At 35.6% G+C, this 22,766-nt stretch overlaps 2 protein-coding genes across 2 annotated transcripts; both read left to right on the top strand.

Moving 5' to 3' along the window:
- Nucleotides 1-9,399: 9,399 nt before the first annotated feature.
- Nucleotides 9,400-13,889, top strand: LOC113714351 (probable transcription factor KAN4). Its single transcript, XM_027238155.2, has 6 exons — nt 9,400-10,441; nt 10,691-10,767; nt 11,023-11,071; nt 11,294-11,468; nt 12,729-12,825; nt 12,969-13,889. The coding sequence occupies exons 1-6, from the start codon at nt 9,979-9,981 to the stop codon at nt 13,161-13,163; spliced, it is 1,056 nt and encodes a 351-aa protein (XP_027093956.1). The 5' UTR covers nt 9,400-9,978; the 3' UTR covers nt 13,164-13,889.
- A 1,519-nt stretch (nt 13,890-15,408) lies between these two features.
- Nucleotides 15,409-17,352, top strand: LOC113713518 (strychnine-10-hydroxylase-like). The gene is made up of 2 exons (XM_027237255.2): nt 15,409-16,498; nt 16,634-17,352. The coding sequence occupies exons 1-2, from the start codon at nt 15,545-15,547 to the stop codon at nt 17,258-17,260; spliced, it is 1,581 nt and encodes a 526-aa protein (XP_027093056.1). The 5' UTR covers nt 15,409-15,544; the 3' UTR covers nt 17,261-17,352.
- The last annotated feature ends 5,414 nt before the right edge of the window (nt 17,353-22,766 follow it).

Here is a 22,766-nt window from a genome sequence, read left to right as displayed (position 1 = left end):
GGAGGATGAAATACGTGGCGGCGTTTTGGATCCTGAAATTTTATTAACTTCAATCATGTAAAATTTGGAGAACTGTTACCATTAACTTAGGAATAATAGGGAATAATATGTATTATCTCTAGATCATTTGACAAGGAGTTGAAGTCAACTTCTTCTCTGTTGGAATTACTTACCCGCACGGATATGTGGGAAGACAAGATGTCAGAAATAATGAAAGACGCATTTATTTCTCAGACGACTAATCATTCTTAGTTTGACCTTTTACGTAAAAGGAGGTTAGATCCTTTATCCTCCTCAAACTTGGCCATTAGGAAATGGAATAATAATAAAAGAAATTACGGGGATATGATTAACTCCTAGAGAGAGTAGTTTTTCGGTTAATAGATATAGTTGGAGCTGATGTGTCAATGGTATTTTTCTTACTTTTTTTTTTTTTTTGAAGAATGTTTTGTTATTGTTTGAAAGGAAAAAAAAAAGGTTTTGATAAATAATTGAAAGGGAAATTAAGGACCATCTTACATACGTTTGGCAACTTAAAGATTCCTAAACCGGCCAGTTACCCTATCCATAGCATATGCTGGCCTTAGGAACCAGTTTATCGCTAATGATTTACATCTTCCTGATGGTTTTACGTGCTTTTAAGATTAGACGTTATTTTTTCATTCCCATGCAACACTTGGATGCCATAAGCTTATATTACTGTTTTCATTGCCTTTGTTTTCTTGAAAGTGACATCATATATATATATTATTGTCTTAGTACATGCATTTTTGTTCTTTATGGTCGATAAAAGAAATGCCTCTTGAACAATATTCTGCTCAGATTGACTTAATTGTTGACTAATATCTGTCGAAGTAATTAGGATAAGCTAAAAAGGCTAAAACTCTCGTCTCCCTCAAGTACGTCTTAACTATCGCACACTAATGCTTCTAGTTTCACTCTTTCTGTCGATTTTAAAACAATACATAAGAGGTACGATTAAAATTTAAGACATTCTCATTTTGCATGCATGTTTTTATCCAAATCCTTGAATTTGGTTTACGTGGGAGAAAATGGAACATTTCATTTGAAAAACCAAGTCATTGCCAGAGCGACAAGGATGTCGAAAACTAAACGTCCAAGAAAAAAAAAAAAAGAACAGGGAGAAAGTGCTAACCAGTTCAAAATTCAACTTTATGGATAGTGATGAGTAATATAATTAATTCCAATAATTACCATTTCAATGATTATCAGGCTTAAAATAGATTTGGATGTCTAGCATCATTCCAAGTTTAGTGGGCGAAGAAAGTGACACAAATAGATTTCATACATCCTAGCAGATAGGATGTTGAGCAGTAATGGATATTTAGATGGTAGGATTCTTGATTTTTCTATGAGTAATGATGACAAAGATAAAAGACACAAGAGTATAATAGGTTTTTGGTGCGGCAGAAGGCATAAAATGTCCATCAACATATGACCATACCACGCTATTGATTTAGAAAATGACTTCAGTGGAATTACAAGTAGAATTGGACGACATTCCGCACAAGAATCTTCTGTTTCAGATAATCCCGCCTGAGTTCTCCTCTTTTTGTCCTAGCGCACAATTATTCCTGCTTAATTAACCTTTTAGTCTTGTACAATTTTAGCAGATAATCTTTTGTGAACGACTAGAAAAAACTGATCATGCATGAGGGATCATTTTGACATTCATATTTCTACCTAATATATTAATGGGGTTTTTTTTTTGGTCCTTAGGACTGAGACGGTCCAAAAATTAAATAGGAAGAGATGAAAGGTCATACATACTTAACAATTAGGAATAGCAGTGAAAAGAGAATAAATCAAAAAAAAAAAAAAAATACTGATGCAGTAATTTGGTTGGGTAAAATGTGGTCATCAAGAAGTTTTTCAGTAAATAGTTCTGGCAATTTCTGTTTTAGTACGTATGACCTTACTTGAATCTAGTAATTTCCAGTTCAACAGAAACTATTGAAGCACATGGTGTGCATTAAAATGTGCAGGAGTTGGTCCCAAACTTTTGGTGAGGTTGTTAGTCATGAGTGTCAATCTACGTCAAAGAACTCTCTATTGATTGAGCTCATATGTATACTAGCATGGCATGCAAGGGAAACTAATGCGCTGCTGCAGCAAAAGGCATCTTCCACCCTTCTTATCTTGTCTACGTTGTACCTGATTCGACTTTTAGACTTTAGTACTTGAAAAAAGAAAAGAATAAAGAACCTTCCACGGTTGTTAACTTTCAAGAAGATCACACGCACTTATGGCAGAGATTGGGAGGTCGAAAGTACTAGCAGACTATTTGTTTCTTCAGAGCAAATATTTATTTTATTAACTGAGATAAGAAAGCACTATAGTAGACTATTTTGTTTGGTTCGAAAGCTCTATTTTTTTCTCCGAGCAAAATGGGTGGAGATACCAAAAATTTAGGAATATGGAGATTTCAGGAACAGGGAGATAGAATAACAATAATAGATTTAGAAAAGTAATTAATTATTAAAAATAGTGTGTAATTTTCAAAAAGCACTCAGGCGATTGAGAAAATAAGAGTTCTTATTAAAATTAAAAAATAATACCATCTCTTATCATTATGAGAATCGTTTATATTTGTAGATAGGTTTACACACAGGGAAACCATATGTTGGAGATATGGAGGTCCCCTAGTTTATTCTCTCTTTTTTCTTTTTCCTTCTCGATCGAGATCAAGCTCAACCATACAGTCCACCTTCAGTTCGAGTTACTTAGATGTCAGGACAATATGGCACAGGTGGAAGACAGGCAAATCCTACACCAACCATCAAATATTATTCCTTAGCCACAAATTTCCACTTTCAACGAGTGCATCATTATTTCTGTGATTTGGACTTCGAGTGCTAACTCGACATTCCTTTATGTTTTCCTCTTGATTTGATGGGCTGGTTGGTGGGGTTTATGGACAAATATGGCTTCAAATCTTGCGTAGCACACGAGGATTACTATTGTTTCTTCGACTTCTAGAAAATGAGATAAGTGACAACTAAACCTGCCAGGAATCCCTATACATGGTTTCTTCTGCTTCTCTTGTCATTAGCGCAGGCCACAGGATGCCGGGTTTATCTGGAATGATGGGTGATATATATAATTTCTTTGCACCAAAACCAGGATAACTTAGACACCACTTTTCGCATTTCGGTTGTTTGGATGAGATTTTTAACACGTACGATGCTTCTAATTGGAAAACCACAGCTCTAGTCGCTGAAAATGACAATGTTCTAGATCTGTTCCCCAGCATCTCAATTCTATACTAGTCTAACAATTTGGCCATTGAGCCGGTGTTGTTTAGCAGCACTCACAGCCGAGCGATGAAATATTCATGTTTTACAGTTCTGGTTAGTCCAATCAGAATCAGAGAGAAAATATCTCATATTGTACTCTTTCCCCGACCGACAAGAAGATTAGTTAAAGGGTTAAAATTATTTTTCTCAGAAATTGGAAGTAGTCTAATGGTCAAACTCCTTGCTCTTTTCTTCTTTTCTTTGAATAACACCTTCTCTCTTTTCCTCTCTCCTTTTTTTAAAAAAAAATTTCTAACAGGAGAGGAGTGGGATTTTGAGTTTCGCTTTATTTCAAAGAACTTTAGACATTTTCTTATACAAAAACACGATCGACAAAAGGGTAAAGTAAAGATTAAGTCGAGCGCTTTGTTCAGCAAATCGGCCAAATTAAATGGCATTTGTCCGAATAATAACCCAAAAAGAAAAACTTGGTGTTAGATAATGGAACAAAATATTGAGATGATCATTAAGCTACATGGATCTAAATTTATTGATTCATGAGGGTGGAGAAAAATGGTAACATTAATTAACTTTTGAATAGTCAATAGTATTGAGACTCTTCCAAGTTTTTAAGATGAAGAAGTTAGCTAGCCCTGGCTGGCTTTAGCGGGAAGATGTAGCTATCACGATGTCTCCCATCGATATCAATGAAGTCCCCCCAATTTTAGGTTCTCAATTATTGAAAGCATTTTACCATGTTACTTACAATGTGTTTTTGACCACCATGTTTTTGCACCCAAGAATCATATATTATTTTCAGCCGAGGGTCTAGTTGCACTTGGAAACATGTAAAGACAAACGGCAATGTTGGGGCTAATTAAGAAGATAAGACTGAAAGATTAGTACCCAGAATATTGCATGGGAAGAACTACGTCGCTCCCGCGCCCGCGCCCAACCCTAATAGTAATTTGTTTAGTCTATGTAAATGTGTGATGTAATGTCGCGGCTCATGGCTCTCGTCAGTCGAAACGGCGTTGATTCCGGTGATTCCTTTCTTTCTTTTTTGTCTTCAATTCTCTTGTGTACCGTACTCAAGGAGAAGAAAGAAGAAGCTTACATTAATTCAAACTTCACAGCAACATATATGTCTGTATCCTTCCTATTGCGAATTCCTAAGAACAAACTAATATTCTTCTGACCATTATAGCTGTAATTGCACACTTGTCTAAGACAAGATTTGAGTATTAAATCCGTTAATGCATCGAGTTATGACCGTCCCGCTAGTTGTGCAGTCCACTTCATTAATTCACTGCTACTTTCATTAATGATTGATCATGGTTAGGCTGTAAAAATCTCTTTATTTTGAAGTCTTGCTTAAAGAAAGAAATATACAAAGCACCTAGGAGGAGGTAGGTGGTAGATTGATTCTTGTAAACTAGGAAATGAGGGCCAAGAAAATTAGGTACTATCATGTATGATATCTGATTAGGAGCAGGTATGGGAGAGCACCTTCAAGATTGAAAGAAAGTTGCTTTTACTCCTTGTGAGGTATTTTAAAAATTGCGCGTTTGAAAAATTGCTACATTTTTCGTGAACATATTTTTCAATTATCTTTTTATCTCATATATATCAAATCGCTACAGTAATTTTTCTACAAAAAAATCCAAAAAAATGCAATTCAAACAAAGCTCACAAAAAGGGAAAAAAAAACAAAAAGTTTTGCCCTTTCACAATTTTTGTCAAAAAAATTTGTATAGGAGTAAATTTTTTTTAAAATTTTCTGTTAGTTCCCGTATGCACACAAAAATGCTTCCGTTCACGAGCTATAAAAAATTGGGTTCCATATATTAGTGTTATTTAAAACAGAAAACAAGAACAAATTTGAACGACTCCACGGTTTAACTACTTCTCAATTTCCTTGATTTGGCAGTTTTTTTTTGCCAATGCTTATCCGCTCTGGCCACTGCCGAAGAAGACTAATGCATGGCTGGATCCGGTCCCTGGAGTACTACTTGAACCCCATAACCGTCTTAGCACTAGATGGAGAGTAGCCAATGAGGCTAAAATAAACAAATGTAATCTTGGAAGTGAATACTACATTGAAAAACTAGTCTATATATATAGCAACTTTCTTTTTGGCATGTCTAACAGAGGTTTCACCCAGAAACGTTGAGCAATAATACAAGAAGCAGTTCTTCAAAAAGAGTTCCAGTGTGAAATCATCTTCATCTTGTAGTCATTAGTTAGCTGTTTCATCTTTGAGCCATGATGTCAACGCTTCGAACCAACACTAAATCCAGTCAACTGGAGAGTAAATCGAACTTCCGTGGATATAGACTTTACTTCTTCAACCATGACAACAAAAATTAACCATCATTTCTCTACATTAACTAATCATCCAGTTATAATGTACGAATGGTTTTTCTTTGTTATTAACATTTTCATATCAATACCAACTCAAAAACGTATATTGGAGAAGCTAATGCATTGATGGAAAAGGCGTACAATTAATCATGCATACTGTTAAATTCCGACGACTAAGCAACATGGAGAGTGCACTGATGTAACTATATGTATTCGACTGATTTCCTTCGGACCCCATAAAATTAAGAAAAGCAAAGGAAATGCAACAAAAGATGATGAAGGTTGGAACTTTCTCCAAAAGAAAAGGAGAGAAGGAAAACATATTTCGTTCTTCTGGAATTCGGTCGATTCTTGCTCATTCTTCATGACCCAGTTTTGACCATTTTTTACTGTCAATTTTTACATTGACTGGAGCTTGCTCAAGTTCCATGTTTCAAATTCAATCGTAGTAACCGATTGACCTTGTTAAAATTTTGACAACAACAACACTACTTGTTGTCCTAAAGGAGCAAAACCAAGAATAAAACAAAAGTTGTGGACGGGCATATTTACCATAAAATAAAGGAAATGGTTGGACGGTCAGGGGAGATGAGAATTGAGACGGGACGATAAAGACAAACACAAGGAATATAGATGGAATATTAAGCAAAAGCACATCACAAACATTTGAAAACAACGAAAAGCCAGCCATGGAGAGACAGACATGTTGACCAGATACTGTGATTATTATTATCCTCATCGTCAGCCGATCGAGATCTTAACATTCCACAATCCAACACACACACGATCGCAAAAGAGGAAAAGGGCAAAGTGGATATTTATTTACTATATAACGAATTAAATTTTGAAGTAGAATGAGGCTGAATATTTTGCATTTCCCGGAGAATCTAGAGCGGATCTGGCGCTGACCGTGGCTTTGGAAAGTATTAACAAAATGATTAACGTTTTTCTACCCATCTAGGGAATGAAAAATTATTAAATAGGGAGGTGCTAAGAGTAGATTAGATGTAAGAATTAGTACTAGTATTAATTTAGTGGTGAATTAATTAATGAATGTAGGAACATGGTAAAAATAAAATATAACAAGCGAAGAGAATAAAGAATGAACCTATATCGATCGCCTAGACAAGGTCACGTCCACAAGTCACTCACGTGACAGGAACCATGTTGACGCCGAGGAATGTGGGGGTTTTTTTTTTTTTTAACATTATATATATATATATATATTTTTTTTTCTAATTGTAAATTTTGCAGATATCCACGCGGCCCGGCCCGGGCTCGACAGGGTGGTGGAGGTGGACCTGACCCGGGAATATTTGGACACGGAGCGGGAATATTGGTGTTGGGACAAATTGCTGGAATAGACAAATACTAGCAGTTGATTTTAGAGTATTTTCTCTTTCTGAGTGTGGACTAAAAATCACAACTACTCCCACTCCACTTCTTCAATCTTCAAGAATCTCCCACTTACTTGCTAGTTACTAGTACCTTTTCTTTTTCTTTGTTTGAGCCTGTTATTTAATACTATACTACTGGATTGCACAGGTGATCAATTTATGTACTTCAAGTTAATGGTAGATAGACATGAATAGTGAATAAAAGCTTGTTTATATCACCATTTTTTCCCTTTTGGCAGACAAAAAGAACTATATATATGCACTAAATTTGACCAGACTTGTATATTTATGCAAACTAGCTAATTTTGGCTTGGAAATTAGATAATTTGTTCATTTTTTGTGATCATGGTTATAAACACATTCTTTTAGTTCATTTGAGATTGTAGGATTAGAAAAAAAAAATGAAGAACTTAAATTATAGTCCTCTTAAAGAATTACTAATAAGCTTGATATTTGCCACTGGCGTAGGCAGAGAGAAGAATTAATCCACCCCACGGCATTAGATTTATGATTGCATTTGACCAATGAAAATATTTGGCTTACACACCATAAATATGGATTGCTGTGTATCTATTGGTGGGAGTATATTTAGCAGCGGAGCCAAAACTCGAGAGTTAAAGGGATCAATCATCCGACAACATACAAAATGTAGTGATGGTATAGTTAAAATTAACCAAAGAATGTCTATATATGTTAATCATGGCTCTTTTCTAAGTCTAATGTGCTTTCAAGTTGATATTGTGCGTGAAGTTAGAAATGGGAATCATTCTTTACATTTGAGTATAGAAACATCTAAAGAATTTATTTTTGAAATGTCTTCCAGAATTAAATTTAAGTCAACCTAAAATTCTGGCAATGATTATCAATTTTTTAGTTGTTGAGGTTAGAAATTGCTAAACTTTCTGAGCTTAGGGACTAATTTTTTTTTTCTCGTCAAAGGTTGAGAGGCATGCAATTGCATGTGGCTCCGTCACCATATCACTGTATCTAGGGTTCGAAATGATCTGCTTGAGATGGCCATAACTCTCATAATAACAAATATGCTTGTTGCTAGTTTGCTGCATTAGATTAATCCATTATCCGTATAACAAACTGATGGATCAAATACATGTAAATAAAAAAGTGTCATAAATTGCATTAGGAATAGAAAAGGAAATTAAGAAGCCAGCTAGCGCGTTGCATGGTGGTCTGGAACTTGGAAGGAGCTGGGCCAGATTCAGCAACATGTGAGTCTGTGGCCTCGTGTCGCCGAAGGTTCAAGCCATGCTCTCTGACATCCATTCTCATCTCATCTATTGTCTAGACTCTTTAATCTGTACTTGTACATTTTCAACAGTTTTCTTTTGGAAAGAGAGCAAAATCCCAAAGGCCAAAAGGTTGAATCTTGGAGCTGATATTGTCTCTGAGATTGAAATAGTATATATGTTAAGCCTTTGGACCTTAAAAAAGGAGATAATATGCGCGAGAGAAAGCCAAAAAGGTGATACACTTTTGGTGATTCTAGATTTCCACGTCCATAATATTGCCATGGAAATAATTGGTCTTTGGAGTTTTTGCAACGTATGTCTAAGTGAACGGATCCAAAATCTCCAGCTCCAAGATTAAAATAGTACTCCAACCCTCATAACTAGCTAATTATGTATCTTTCTGATTAAAAGAAAAGTAAAATGTCTCCAAAGAATAAAAATGTCGTTTGTTCGAATCTCATTGTTGATGTGAGAACTGTATTGACGTAGGATCGAAAAAAAACTCCTTTAAGTAACCTATGACCCCGAAAGCATGCATTGATTGAGAACAAATCCATCAAAACTTTTTTCTTATCCAAAGAAATAGAGAGACAAAACCAGAATAGTGTTAACTTGATCTATAGGATTTCAATGAAATGACTAAAGGGTTTCCACAATTACCAATATGGTCAACAAATAGCTAGGCTGGCAACAATTTTTTGGACTATGGCTAGGCAAAAAATAAAGGTTAGATGAACATGTAAAACACCATGTTTGAGGCTACACAAGTGAAGCTAGCCGACAGGAGTGCAAGATATATATGCATTATGGAGGGGCGTCAGGACTGGGGACTAATTAATAAGTGTAGGAGTGGAAAGTAAAAAGAAGCTTTAAATATGGATATTTCGGCCTGCTGCTCCCCCGGAAGCCTCTTTCGTGAAAAAACATTTAGGATTAGGAATATTCTAAGGTCAGGGGAAAACGTAAGAACCCTAAAACAAAACAGCATAGTCCCATAAAAAAACAAAAAGAGATTGGAATTAAATGAGTCACAATCCATCATCAGTGAGACAGGCGGGTATTCAATCCCGTTCTAATATTCCATTGGACAGTTCAATCCTCCACCCCATTCTCCTTAAGCCCTCCATTTCCTTCTCCCAACTGACCAGCCCTTTTGTTTTCTCGACTTCCAAGCATTCCTGTTCAGAACCCTGAACCCACCGTTATAATTACATTTCTCGGTAACCCCTTTTCCCATCGTCATTAGAAAGTGATAAGGTAAAAGCTACCCGTCCCTTGAGGTTTATCCGGTGCCACTGGATCCTTAAATGCACATTCTTACCCTTTTCAACAACTTTTCCTTGGTACCTTCCTTTCATCCACACGCGCTCCCGAAATACATAAAAAGATCCCAATTTTCTGACTAGAGTCTAGAGGTAGTAGATAGACAGTAGTCCCAGCAATCCCTTCAATTCTCTACGCATTTTCTTTTATTATTCATAAGTATCGAACACTCTAAGTCACTTCCTAAAAAAGCCTAGCTAGTTTGAGTAGTTTCTCCTTTCTCCTTTCCTTCGACTCCCTAGACAGTCAAGATAATCATGAGCCACTCATCATGATATAATCACAACTCTCATTCGCCTGCTTTTTGATCTTTCTCCAAGTTCCAAGCTTGTCCTACCCCATCGTCTTCTTAATTTTTACACTTCAAATCTGCTTACTAGCACGGACTCCATGAGGAATACAGGCTCTAGTTTCCCTGATCTTTCTTTACAAATCAGTCCACCATCCTTGAGGAATTATGATATCAAAGAAGTAGGATACGATATTGGATTGATGGTGAAAAGTTCTTATCCTAGTGACCGTAGCTCGACCACTGATTCCGGAAGCTGCGGAAGCGATTTAAGCCATGAAAATGGTGGGTTTGATCCAGAAAGGAGTTTAAGTTATCCTTCTGTCGATCCAACTTTGAGTCTAGGGTTCGACATGGCTGTTTCCAATCCTCTTCCCCTCCAACCTCCGAGAAATTTCCAAGCGTACCACCATTATCAACCTCAAATATACGGACGTGACTTCAAGAGAAATTCAAGAATGATAAATGGGCTTAAAAGAAGCGTTAGAGCTCCTCGAATGCGATGGACTTCAACTCTTCATGCTCATTTTGTTCACGCAGTTCAGCTCCTCGGTGGCCATGAAAGTACGTTTTACAACAAAATACTATACTGACAGATTTCTTGCTACTGTCCTTTTGCTTTAGTTTAAATTTTCTTAAAGAGGAAGGCTAGGAAGGAAGAAGTCGCGAGACAAATAGTAACAGTACTGATCGACCTCTCATGCTAATACGAGAATTAAAGGCCGTTGATTTGCAATAACCTCTGTGTTCAAGAGAAATTTTTTTTCTTTTTTTTGTTCTAATTAGATGTACTGACAATAATTTTTTCGCCAGGAGCTACACCAAAATCAGTGCTGGAGTTGATGAACGTCAAGGATCTAACCCTAGCTCATGTCAAGAGTCATTTGCAGGTGGGATTACTGTGCTCAATCTTGTATTGTTTGAAAACAAGAGGAACATTTATTCTTCCTTTTGATTTTATTGTTTGCTTCTGTACTCTTCTGATGTCTTAGTATTAGCGATATGAATGTGTGTGAGTGGGTTGTGGTGGACTAGTACACACGGTTAGGACAAAAAAGCATCTTGAGAATCGAGAGTAATCTTACCAATGTGATTTTCTTTTTCTATTTTTTTTTTGATCTTTTTTTCTGTGGATGTTCATGCAGATGTATAGAACAGTAAAGAGCACTGACAAAGGAGCAGCAGGACCAATAGGTAATTGGATTTTTTGCCTCAAGGACCCCAGTTTTTCTTCACTTCCATCTTGATTTTTGTTTTTGATCGAACTTGAGGATTTTTCTTTTTATTTTTTTAATTTAGAATACAATATGAGTCTAGTTTGGTATGGACCAATTAATAGAGTTGGAGTACATGTGAATTATTTGCTATTTGTCTGATAAAGCTAACGCAATGGCTCTATGATTGTGTGTTTTGCAGGGCAGACAGACTTGGTTTTGAGCCAAGGGACAGGGATGGCTGAAGTTGAGAGCCTTGAAGCAGGCGTGGAACTGTCTTGTGAGAAGGCCGGTTCCAACCCTTCTGCAAATTCAATCAATATTTCACTACCATCATCATCACCATCACTACCAACAACACTACACAATGCTCAGAGGTGAGTGAGTAGTGAGTTAGTGCATCTGAAGAATCTGCAGCAATTCTGTCTTTCCATTTTTGTTTTTTATAGTACTCCTCCAACTTTTTCAATTGACAAGCTACATAAAGCATATTCCTCAAACAAATGATTAACATTTGAAAGATTTTTGGTCACACATGAAAGGAATCTAATCATCAGGGCTAGAATGCAGGCACTCTTTTACACAGAGTCACACACCAAAACAGATGCCTTGCCTTTGGGGCTTTTTCGGGTCCAACATACTCCTGTGTTTGTTTCTTCTGATGCTGTATTTAGCAATGCAAGGAATCAACTTTTTTTTTCTTCTCTTTTTGGTAGGAATAATAGTTTCAAATGAGTAAGGTAGCAATTCATCGGTCCTTTCCAAAAGAGAAAATTCAATAAACAAACAAATGGAGCAGGGTTCCGAGTTATTATGCTAGCCATATCCTACAGGATATTGGAATCCTCCGTTGCATTATTATCTGATGCTACTACAATTGTATTGTACCGTACCTTTAGACTTTAAGGATTTAGATGGTCCACGTACGGATTTCAAGGCACTCTAAAAGGTCAGGTAGTCGGTTCAAACCTCGATGCTATTTGTGTAGGAAAAGGATTCCAAAATACAACATTTCAGTTCAAGACTCCAGTGCCAATTAGCGTACCGTGCATGCGGCAGGAAGTTTGAAATCGAGTCATTAGCAAACTAGTTTACTTATTAGCTTCTAGTGTTGGAGTCTTTCGCTATTGGCTCGACTTAATTAGTTGGACTCTTTCATATAGACTAATTATGAAAGAATCGCAGATATGATCATTCAAAGTAATTATTTACTATCAGGAAATTTGCCAGCAAAGAATTGTACTGCAGAAATGAAGAAAATAGCATTTTACATGGATTAAAAGTTTGGATTAACTTTTTATGTAATGACAGTGTAGTGAATTTTTTTTTTACACTAAACAGTTTTGGATATATGGCATATGTGCAAGATTTGAATTTCAAATTTAAATTCATATCATGTGACATGATCTAAATCTACTTCTATATATAAAAAAAAAAAAAATTACACTGATAGTATGACAGCATAGAATATAAAAAAGTTATCCTAAAAGTTTTATTTCTACTTTTGTCCGATATTGGAAAATGGACATGCCTAGTGGTAAAAGATCATGAGTTGTGTTCAACCATCCATCAAATTCCTGCTATTTTAAGTTTTCTTCAAGATCTTCACATCTGATTCTTGACATATGGCTGAACAGACCTTCATGTGAGTTGCCACCAAGGACAAATATATGGTGCCACCCAAGTCAAGAAAATTCATTGAGATGTTATCAACATGGAGACAAGGATACAAAGGTAACTACACATGTATTACCGTCTCTCGAGGCAAAAAGTTTAGGCTCACATTTTTTTTTTTTTTTCTAATTCTTTAAGAGTTATATAAGTAGTAGCATTAATTTTAACACATTGTTCCTCCTCTTTGATTGGACTTGTCTTAGGGTGCCGGAATTGATTCACTCCACCATATGTCCGGGAAAATGGAGAAGAAGCTAGATAGTAATAGTACAAATAGGTCAATGTTGGCATCTTCCGGCATGCTGCTCAATCTTGAGTTCACCCTCGGGAGGTCAAGCTGGCAACTGGACCACGACGCAAATAATACTACTGACTTGACCATTAATCTCAAATGTTGAAACCTGAAAGCTACAACTGGAAACATTTATTAATCTGGAAGTATCATCATTAATATCTTCTAGGACGAAAGGCATTTTTATGTGCCGATCTTTCGATTTTGTCTGGAAGCAACAAGTAATTCCTAGGGGAAAAAAAAAAGCAATGAGAAAACTAGTAGATGAACGTTTTTTGCAGTATTGATCAGATAGACAAATATAGGTTGGCATCTCTAGTTTATCTCTTATGTTGGAAAAATTGGTTTGCTTTAGCACTCAGTATGATCTCCCACCACCACAAAATAAATTCCAGAAGATTTATGCCATGCCCTTGAATAACCATAAAGATGCATAGCGCTTAAAAAAGAAAAAATGAATGACGTTGTTTGGAAGGGATAGTATAGTTTTAGATAGAGTTTTTTAAATCCACGGTGCTGCAGATTTGGTACATTATTTGCATAATTTTGGGCTCCGAACTTTAGTTCCTTCGCTAGGTGGTGGTCGGCGCACGGACTTCCTTCGCTGCACTGGTGTTGCAGCTTGGAATCCCACCGCTTCTTTCTAATTTGCCCAAATGAGGTGACGATGCGGGCTCTCTGCTGGGTTCTTCTGGATAAGCTCCAGGCTTGTTTTTGAGACAATTTTCACTATAATCTCTCTGTAGCAGTTCATATTCCCATGCTAGGCTCTTGACTTTGTCATCCCTTCAAACTAGTTAAGTTGACAGAAGAAAGCCCAGTTTTTCCGGTCTCAAGGTTCCTTAAAGCGTAGTTTGGCCCATTCCGTGACAAAATTCCACACACAATGACACAAGCTCCCATGTACTTCTGGACTTCGCCATGGGGCTATCCTATGGCCGTAATACGACAATAGCATCAAGCAGTCCTAGTCTAAGATTGTGAGGGTATCCTCTTGAGACGATGCTGCTGCTACTACACGACACAAGATAACTTAGCAGTCCACACATACTTTGTTGCTGATTGCAAGTCCGAACTCAGAAGTCAAGCCATCAGTTTTGAATATCAATTCCATGGCCAGCTGAAAATGAGGGGAAGTTAAACACCACCATTAGCACCGATTTGGGGTTACTCCGAATTCCACCTACTAGATAGATAACCCATGTAAAAGTTACAATTAATTAATCAGGCATTATGGTCTGGTTTCGTTTCGTTTGTAAATTGTAGACCAAAATCAAGAGTGACAGCGAGTCAATGATGATGACTCTGCAAGTTCTGTCTTGTTTTGCATTAAAAAAAATTCTACTTACTGAGAGCATCTTGATTTGTTAAACCCTTCTTTACCTGTTAAAGAATGTAATCAAGAAAAGAAAATGAGTAAATCTTTCCTACACTACTGACGTCATATATACTATCATCGTTGGATTCATAACATATATGCAGAAGTTGAATTTTAAATTTAAATTTTGCATGGTTACCTATCATCCAATATTGATAGTGTATATATTGTCAGTGTAAGAAAAATTAATCCAAAGAAAATACGAGGTATCACGACACCAGCGATTTTTAGCTGTCATCAAGTATGGCGATGGGCCTGCCTTGTAATTGATTAATCAAGAAAAGAAAATACGGGAAGGTTTCGGGACTCTACGCGCGATTTTTATGATGATGAGTAATTATGGCCTCTTAGCTCTAAACTATTCCCTTTGTCCCGCTTTAATAGAGTTGTTTTTATTTTTTATTCGTCTCAAATTATAGTCTATTTTTTAATTAAAAATTTATAATTAACGTGTAATTTTTCAAAAATTTCATATTTCATATAGGTTATTATTGAGTATAATTTAATTTATTTAATGTAAAATTAATTAGTCATGCTCCACTCCAGTAATCTAGATTTATGTTTTCAATAAAGCTAGCTAATCTTTCTTAAATTATTTGAAACAAAAAGTCAAAACTGTCAGTGTTGGGACAGAGGTAGTAGTAATTTGCTTCCTGTCAAGGTTGTAAAAATTGAGGCATAGTTAAAGCCGCAAGTCAAGATTAGACCAAATACAGATGCATCCGAATTCCAACCTTGACTACTAGCTAGCAACATGCAATCTTACACTTGGTTTTCAATACTATTTTCCACAGCCTTTTGTTTCCAACAGATAATTGTTGCCCAAGATAAATGAATAAATAAATAAGTGCCTCGTGACATCCCATCACTCTCCCAGACTAATTCTGCACAGACTAAATTCTTTAAACTTTTGACGAAATGACTCCACTATAAAATACATCACAGTAAAGGGACAACGTGGGAATTATCTTGATAAAAGAAATCTTTCCATACACTCTGCTAATTCAACATTTATTTAGTACTACTATAAATGAATTAAGCGCCGAATCGGCCCAACAAATTAATCCTACGTTCCCAGAAAGCTGTTTCTGAATCTTGTGCTAGGAGCCATGATGGAATGGTCTTTCCAGCACCTCAATGCTGCTGCAGTTGGACTGCTTGCTTTCTCCTTCTTCCTTGTCTACTTTTTCTTCAACAAAGATGCCAAAAAACATGGTTCAGTGCCACCAGAAGCAGGCGGTGCATGGCCTATTATTGGCCACCTTCACCTCTTAGGAAGAGGTCCAGAAAAGCTTCCCCACATTACCTTGGCAGCCCTGGCCGAGAAATATGGACCAGCCTTCACTATCAGGCTAGGAGTGCATAAAAACCTGGTTGTAAGCAGCTGGGAACTAGCAAAGGAGATATTCACCACCCATGACTTGGCTGCAGCATCACGTCCGAATTCTTTGGCAAGCGAACTCCTAAGTTATGACTATGCCAGTTTTGGATTCGCTCCTTACGGTGATTATTGGCGTGAGATGCGTAAGGTAATCTCCATCGAACTACTCTCCACTAAACGCCTTGAGCTCCTCAAGCACGTCAGGATTTCTGAGACTGACCTTTCCACCAAAGATCTTTACAATCTCTGGAATTCTTCATCAGGCCCTGTCCTGGTGGAAATGAAGCAGTGGTTTGCAGACTTGAATCTAAACGTGATCCTTAGGATGGTTGTGGGGAAAAGGTTCTTTGGGGCAACAGATGTTAGCGAGGAGAAAGAAGCAAAGCTGTGCCAAAAGGTGATGAGGGAGTTCTTTTATTTAACTGGGCTGTTTGTACTGGCGGACTCTGTTCCTTATCTGAGATGGTTGGACTGGGGAGGGTACGAAAGGAAAATGAAAGTAAATGCTCAAGAGATGGACCGGCTAGCCGACGGATGGTTGAAAGAACATCGTCGAAAGAAACAGTCGGGCGAGGCCACTAATGATCATCAGGACTTCATGGACGTCATGCTCTCACTCACAGAAGGTGCAGATTTTTCTGCTAGTTACGATGCTGATACTATCACCAAAGCTACTTGCTTAGTAAGTCCAGTATATATACTTTAATTTTGCTTATTCTCAATTTGTTTCTTTACAGCTGATCAATATCTAGAATATGTTTAGTTTAAAGAAAACTGCAAGTGAGTTCAAAATTTTGCTGTCTTTTGGACTTGACAGGGTTTGATTTCTGGTGGGAGTGATACCACTGTAGTGATGCTAACATGGACGCTGTCTTTGATAATGAACAACCCTCGAGTCTTGAAGACGGCTCAAGAAGAACTAGACCTGCACGTCGGCAAGGAGAGGCGGGTTACAGAATCAGATATTAGTAATTTGGTCTACCTCCAAGCCATCATCAAAGAAACGCTACGACTATATCCACCCGGGCCACTGGGGGGCACCAGAGAATTGAGTGAAGACTGTATTATAGGTGGCTATCATATTCCAAAAGGCACAAGAGTAATCCTGAACATGTGGAAAATCCAGAGGGATCCTAACGTATGGCATGATGGTCCGTTGGAGTTCAGGCCGGAGAGGTTCCTCACCACACATAAGCATATTGATGTGAAAGGTTATCATTTCGAATTAATCCCATTTGGGGCTGGTAGAAGAATTTGCCCTGGTATTAATTTGGGGCTTCAGATGTTACGCCTAGTCTTGGCCAATTTGCTCCATGCTTTTGACCTCTCAACTCCTTCTAATGAACCGGTTGATATGACTGAGAGCGCCGGATTGACAAACATCAAAGCCACTCCGCTCCAACTCCTTGTTGCTCCACGCCTGCCTCCTCACCTTTACTCGTAACTCAGTTTGGAAGGGATCTAGTATTTCATAGTAAAAGCAATCGTAGAAATGTTTATTCAGGACCTGAATAATACAAATGAATTGCAACTACATATATTCTGTCTATGAGATGTTTCTTACTTGTCCTAAATGGCAGGAAAGAGTACTTAAAACAGAATATACATGCTTAACAGTGATATAGTATGAATCAAAACTACATCATTTTGATCCATATCTTGAGTTGTTTTAGATTAGTGAAAAAAGATGACAGTCAAAGTAAACAGTAGCGCCAGTATTTTTAAACGGTTCTTTTTGTGAAGGTTAGTCCTCTAGTATTAGTACCAAAACTATGGCAGAAGAAAGGGGTCCTCTCACAGGCCACAGCTGCCCACCACTCGCCTCAATTCCCATGCATTTCCTGACACAGCCTTGATCCATCAAAGTCCTGGTAGTTTTAAGTTTTCTTCTAGCGAAAATTCTAAGGATTGGTATAGTGGTTTGTACCAATGCATTGGTAAAGTGGTTTGATGTGGTACGGATGTGGTAGGAGCCAGACACGTTAGGAAAAGCAAAATTCAAGGTTGTTTTTGGTGTGGGTTAAGGCTACCGGAACTTAATGAGTGTTGTGATGGTGGGTTTCACATTGAAATGGCCCAAGACAATTTGTCAGTCACATTGGTTCACCCACGTTAACCCATGTGAAAAGACCCAAGACATTATTATTGTTTTCTAATTTATATACAATAGACATAATGAAGAAAATGCAAAGTTGGATATATAACTGAAAGAAATTAGAAAAAATAAATAATATATGTATGTACAGAATTAGATAAATTTTGATTCATTTACTTACATAAATTGACAAAAGAGTAGATAATTTAAATATTTTGGAAGAAATTTGGAATAATATATACAATTAATTAAACCGATCATAGGAATTAATAATTGTAAAGGAGTAAATGAATGGTTAATTAATTAGTTGAGATGGAATATTTGTAGGAGAAGTAATATGTTGTTTTATTATATGAGAAGTAATTAATATGATTCTTTTATTATATTTGCCGGTGGAACATAAAGAAATGTTTTAAAAATGCATTTGTAATGGTATTAGACCAAATTAATGAGAATGAATTGATGACATAATAACTGCAGTGCATATAGGTGAAATTTAATTAGACCATATTTGTCACTTTTAAATTTTCAGCATTATCATCGCAATCACTTACGAACAAATCTTATATACAGTGACAGTGTATACACTATCACCGTTGAATCTATGACATATATGTAAAAGTTGAATTTTAAATTCAAATTTTGCATATTTGTAATTCATCCAAACGTTGATAGTGTATACACTGTCAGTGTAGGAAAGATTAATCCATCACTTAATTATACTTTTATCATCTGATTAAGATGTTGCTTATGTATTGTCAACCAATACCACAACTAACTTTCACCAATAACCAACCACAAACATTATAATTACCAAGTTCATTAAAATAATGTTAAAAAAACTTTTAAAAGATCAAAGTTTTTTGTTTATTAAAATTTTATACTAATTTCTTCCATATAAAAAGTGATTGTTTAAATTGTACATAGATTGAGTGCGCCCTTTATCACTAGTAATACTAATGCTATTTGTACTAATGTATACATGCTTGAAATCAAATATTCGTATTAATTAAACTATGTAGTGATACAGTTAAGAAGTGTTTTTAATAGGTGTAAATACAAAAATATAACTGCTCATTGTCTATTCTAAAAGTAGGACAACAAACAATCTTCACATTAAAAGTATTCCATATATTTTCATGGATAATATAATACAAGATGACATGCCCGAATTTACTAATGAATGAATAATTTTCTTTCAAATAACATAAAAACTTTTTACTATTGGTACTCCCGAACTTGAACATATTTTTAGGCAAAAGGAGATAAAAATTTATGATTAAGTGACAAATCACCTCCACTTTATTAGAAAATGATATCACAATAATATTAAAACTAAATTATCACTAACCAACCATTATGAAGAAAATAAGTTTAAAAGTTGTAATTTAAATCAATACATAACATATATCCAAAATTTGGAAGAAATACAATTCTTGTTTATAATACTCTGCATGTGTGTAGGACTGATCATTAATGCTTGGATCAAAACAAATTTGGTCCCCAGTGTTTCAAATCTTAAGCATATTTAGTAAATTGACGAAAAAAATGATGATTAAAGATCAAAGTCAAGTTGCCACTACTGAATAGTTTTGACTTTGCATTTTTTATAGCAATGTTTCGAATTTGGATCATCATGGTATCTTAGATTTTAAATAGTGATATTAACGGTTTCAAAGGAAAAGAAATGCAAATTAGATTGAAATTATGTTGAAAATGTGCAAAGGTTCAGGAAACTTCTTTCTTTTATTCTTTTATTCTTTTATTTTGTGTATTCATCCTACTTGTTTCTCATAGACTTTTACTCTTGCATGACTGGTCCCAAATGTAGCATTATATATGTATGTATGCTTTTGCATTATGGAGAATTAATTGATAATGAATTCTTTTTTTTTTTGTTACTTGTATTGATATTTAAACGTTCAATTAGATATCCATTCAAACTATAAAGAATATGAACTATAAGTAAATCAGATTTGTTTTCTTTTTTCAATTTTAATAGATTATCAATTGAATTTAAGATGAAATTAATATTTTGTATAATTGTTTGAATCATTCAATAAAATTCTTAAGGTAATCGGGGGGAGGGTTGTGGTAAAATATTAAAGTAAACAAAGAGCAAAGTAACTATTTTAAAACTTTCCATTGAAACATTGGATTTAATAGACAAAAAACTGAGAAAAGGAAATAAATTGTGCCCCACTACGAGAGCAATTTAGCACGAGTTCAAAGTAATTTAAATGTCTCTTGGTTATATGTAGTTGACCTACTATAGTTTTTTTTTATGAAATATATTTTGATTGTTTTACTTTTTTGGTTCTATAGATAAATAATTCAAATTAGATAACATAGTGTCGTTAACCACTATGTACTCTATATAGAATAATATAGGCACAACATTATCATTTAAGCTAAAAAGTATATCTTCGTTAAATAAGTTAAATTGGATAATAATACACATATGATATACAGAACAAAAATTAAGAGGCTATAGTATAGGAAAAATTGAAATAGGATTTTATTGCTAAAACGATTTTGACTGTTAATGAATGTTAAGTTCCATCAATTGTTCTAAATGTGCTTAAAATTATAAATTTTGGAGACCAAATTTTTTTTATTGAAATATTATCATTTTAATATATAACTAAACATTCACATTCATAACCTGCCTATCATGTGATGCAATTCTCAGCCCACCTCTTTATCAGCTTTTCGGTAATCTTTTAGTTCTACTCTCTTATTTTGTGCTTCATTTTCAGGGTGAAGTCAGCCTTGTCAATTGTCTTTTGGTTCCTATTGACTTGATGTGAGGCAGAATACCATGTACCATTGTGTCAGTCTAATACCAAAGAAATGGTAGAAACCGCTATACCATTTTGAAGAGGCTTCGTTTCTTCTAGATCTTCATATCTGATTCTTGACATATGGCTGAACAGATCTTCATGTGACTTGTCACCAGGGACAAATATACGGTGCCACCCAAGTCAAGAAAATTCATTGAGATGTTATCACAAGACAAGGCTGCAAAGGTAACTACACGTGTATTACCGTCTCTCGAGGATCAAGGCTGTATCATTCAATGTCTCTCGAGGCAAAACGTTTAGGCTCACATGTTTGCTTTTTCCCCCACTTTAAAAAGTATATAACTAGTACTAATTTTAACACATTGCTGCTCCTCTTTGATTGGACTGTCTTAGGGTGCCGGAACTGATTCACTCCACCATATGTCTCTTCCAATATGTTGCCCAATCTTGAGTTCACCACCCTCGGGAGGTCAAGTTGGCAACTAGACCACGACGGAAATAACACTGACTTGACCATTAATCTCTATTGTTGAAAGTTGAAAGCTACAATGGAAACATTTATTAATCTGGAAATATCATCAATAATATCACTGACTTTGGGTCGGTGGCCACCAAAAGGGAACTAAACCCCTCTTTAAGCTGTAAGTCGGGGTTCAAATCGCACTTGCTTTGAAAATTCCTCTACTAGAATAGGATACTCCCCCTTCCTCTACCCTCTACTAGAATCCCTTATACAAATCCTCTTATACAGCCCCTCTACTAGAATAGGATATATTAGATTATATAAATTCCCATATACAAATGTTAATAGATTAGCTTATACAAATACTATTGTTGCCGAAAAAAATCATTAATATCTTCTAGGACGAAACACATTTTTATGCGTGGATCTTTCAATTTTGTCCGGAAGCAAAAAGTAATTTCCAAGGGAAAAAAATGAAAAAAATAGTAGATGGATATTTTTAGAGTATTGATCGTAGCCGCTAGTATTGTGATTTCACGTGAGTTTTTGTATTTGTTATTATTCCTTGGTATACAATTTCATCACATTATTGTACTCATGGCAAAAATAGTATGGATAAATAAAATATTTTATATATATTCAATATAATTTTATAATGTAATTATACACTAAAAATTCAATCATGTATAAAATCAGACTGAATCGCACAAAACACAACAGCATCAGCACCCAATCCTAAATAACCCATCTAAAACCTACGTGAAAAATCGACAAGGTATTAAATATTCATTTGAAGGTTACTTTCATAATTTGCTAAACCTCATTAAGTAATTGATAGTTTGGCCAAACCTTCTGCAAATAAATGTCGTTAACCCAACAAGTTATAGCCTTAGATATTTGGGTATCAATCAAGCATAAATTTCTATAATCATTACATATGGATCATAGTAGCATGAAGACATGCTCTTTAATTTTGTATCGCTAGAGATATTAGTGATACACAAAAGTATCTATGAATGATGATCGGTAAGGTAGGGATACACCGAAAAAATATAGGGCACAAATGATAAACCAGTAAGAGTTGTGTGTAATTTTGAAAGTCACACTCACACCATTTGTGACAATCTTATTTTCCATGCCAGAAATATTCTTTCTTTCTAACAACTTAATAGAAAACAGAAATTATAAGTTTCAAATGTCACGCAACACTTGGGAAACTATGCATGTTTCTCATTAGTACTAGAGTATTTCTGGCTGTGCCAATACCCAATTTATTGTGTAAAAAATATTGAAAAATTTCTTGCCACGGCTTGTGCCCACACGAATTGCTTTTAGCAGAACGGTTGTGCGCATATGAAAGATCTTCACTAATGAGCAACCTGGGCGCTTTCTGGCTAAAGCATTGATTTCTATAATCATAAATAAGAGCCTCAAATCTGCATGCATAAAGCTCATATATGAAGAATAGATAGGAGTAAGCCTCATCGTGGCATGCAAATAAATGAACCATAAGTTAAGGAAATATTTTTTTGGAACCAAAGGTAAAGTTGAGGTACATGTCATCAATTACAGATTTGTAGACCAAAGA

Source organism: Coffea arabica, chromosome 10c, assembly GCF_036785885.1.
Source record: "Coffea arabica cultivar ET-39 chromosome 10c, Coffea Arabica ET-39 HiFi, whole genome shotgun sequence".
In the NCBI taxonomy this organism is placed as follows: Eukaryota; Viridiplantae; Streptophyta; class Magnoliopsida; order Gentianales; family Rubiaceae; genus Coffea; species Coffea arabica.
The sequence above is the reverse complement of the archived record's forward strand: the minus strand, read 5'-3'. Positions and strand labels throughout refer to the sequence as shown.

Excerpts from the sequence above, each read along its gene's own strand:
- LOC113714351 (XM_027238155.2), top strand. The coding sequence starts at position 9,979 with ATGAGGAATACAGGCTCTAGTTTCCCTGATCTTTCTTTACAAATCAGT. Across the intron at positions 10,442-10,690 it reads GCTCCTCGGTGGCCATGAAA|GAGCTACACCAAAATCAGTG; the intron begins GTACGTTTTACA and ends TTTTTTCGCCAG. Across the intron at positions 10,768-11,022 it reads ATGTCAAGAGTCATTTGCAG|ATGTATAGAACAGTAAAGAG; the intron begins GTGGGATTACTG and ends ATGTTCATGCAG.
- LOC113713518 (XM_027237255.2), top strand. The coding sequence starts at position 15,545 with ATGATGGAATGGTCTTTCCAGCACCTCAATGCTGCTGCAGTTGGACTG. Across the intron at positions 16,499-16,633 it reads TCACCAAAGCTACTTGCTTA|GGTTTGATTTCTGGTGGGAG; the intron begins GTAAGTCCAGTA and ends TGGACTTGACAG.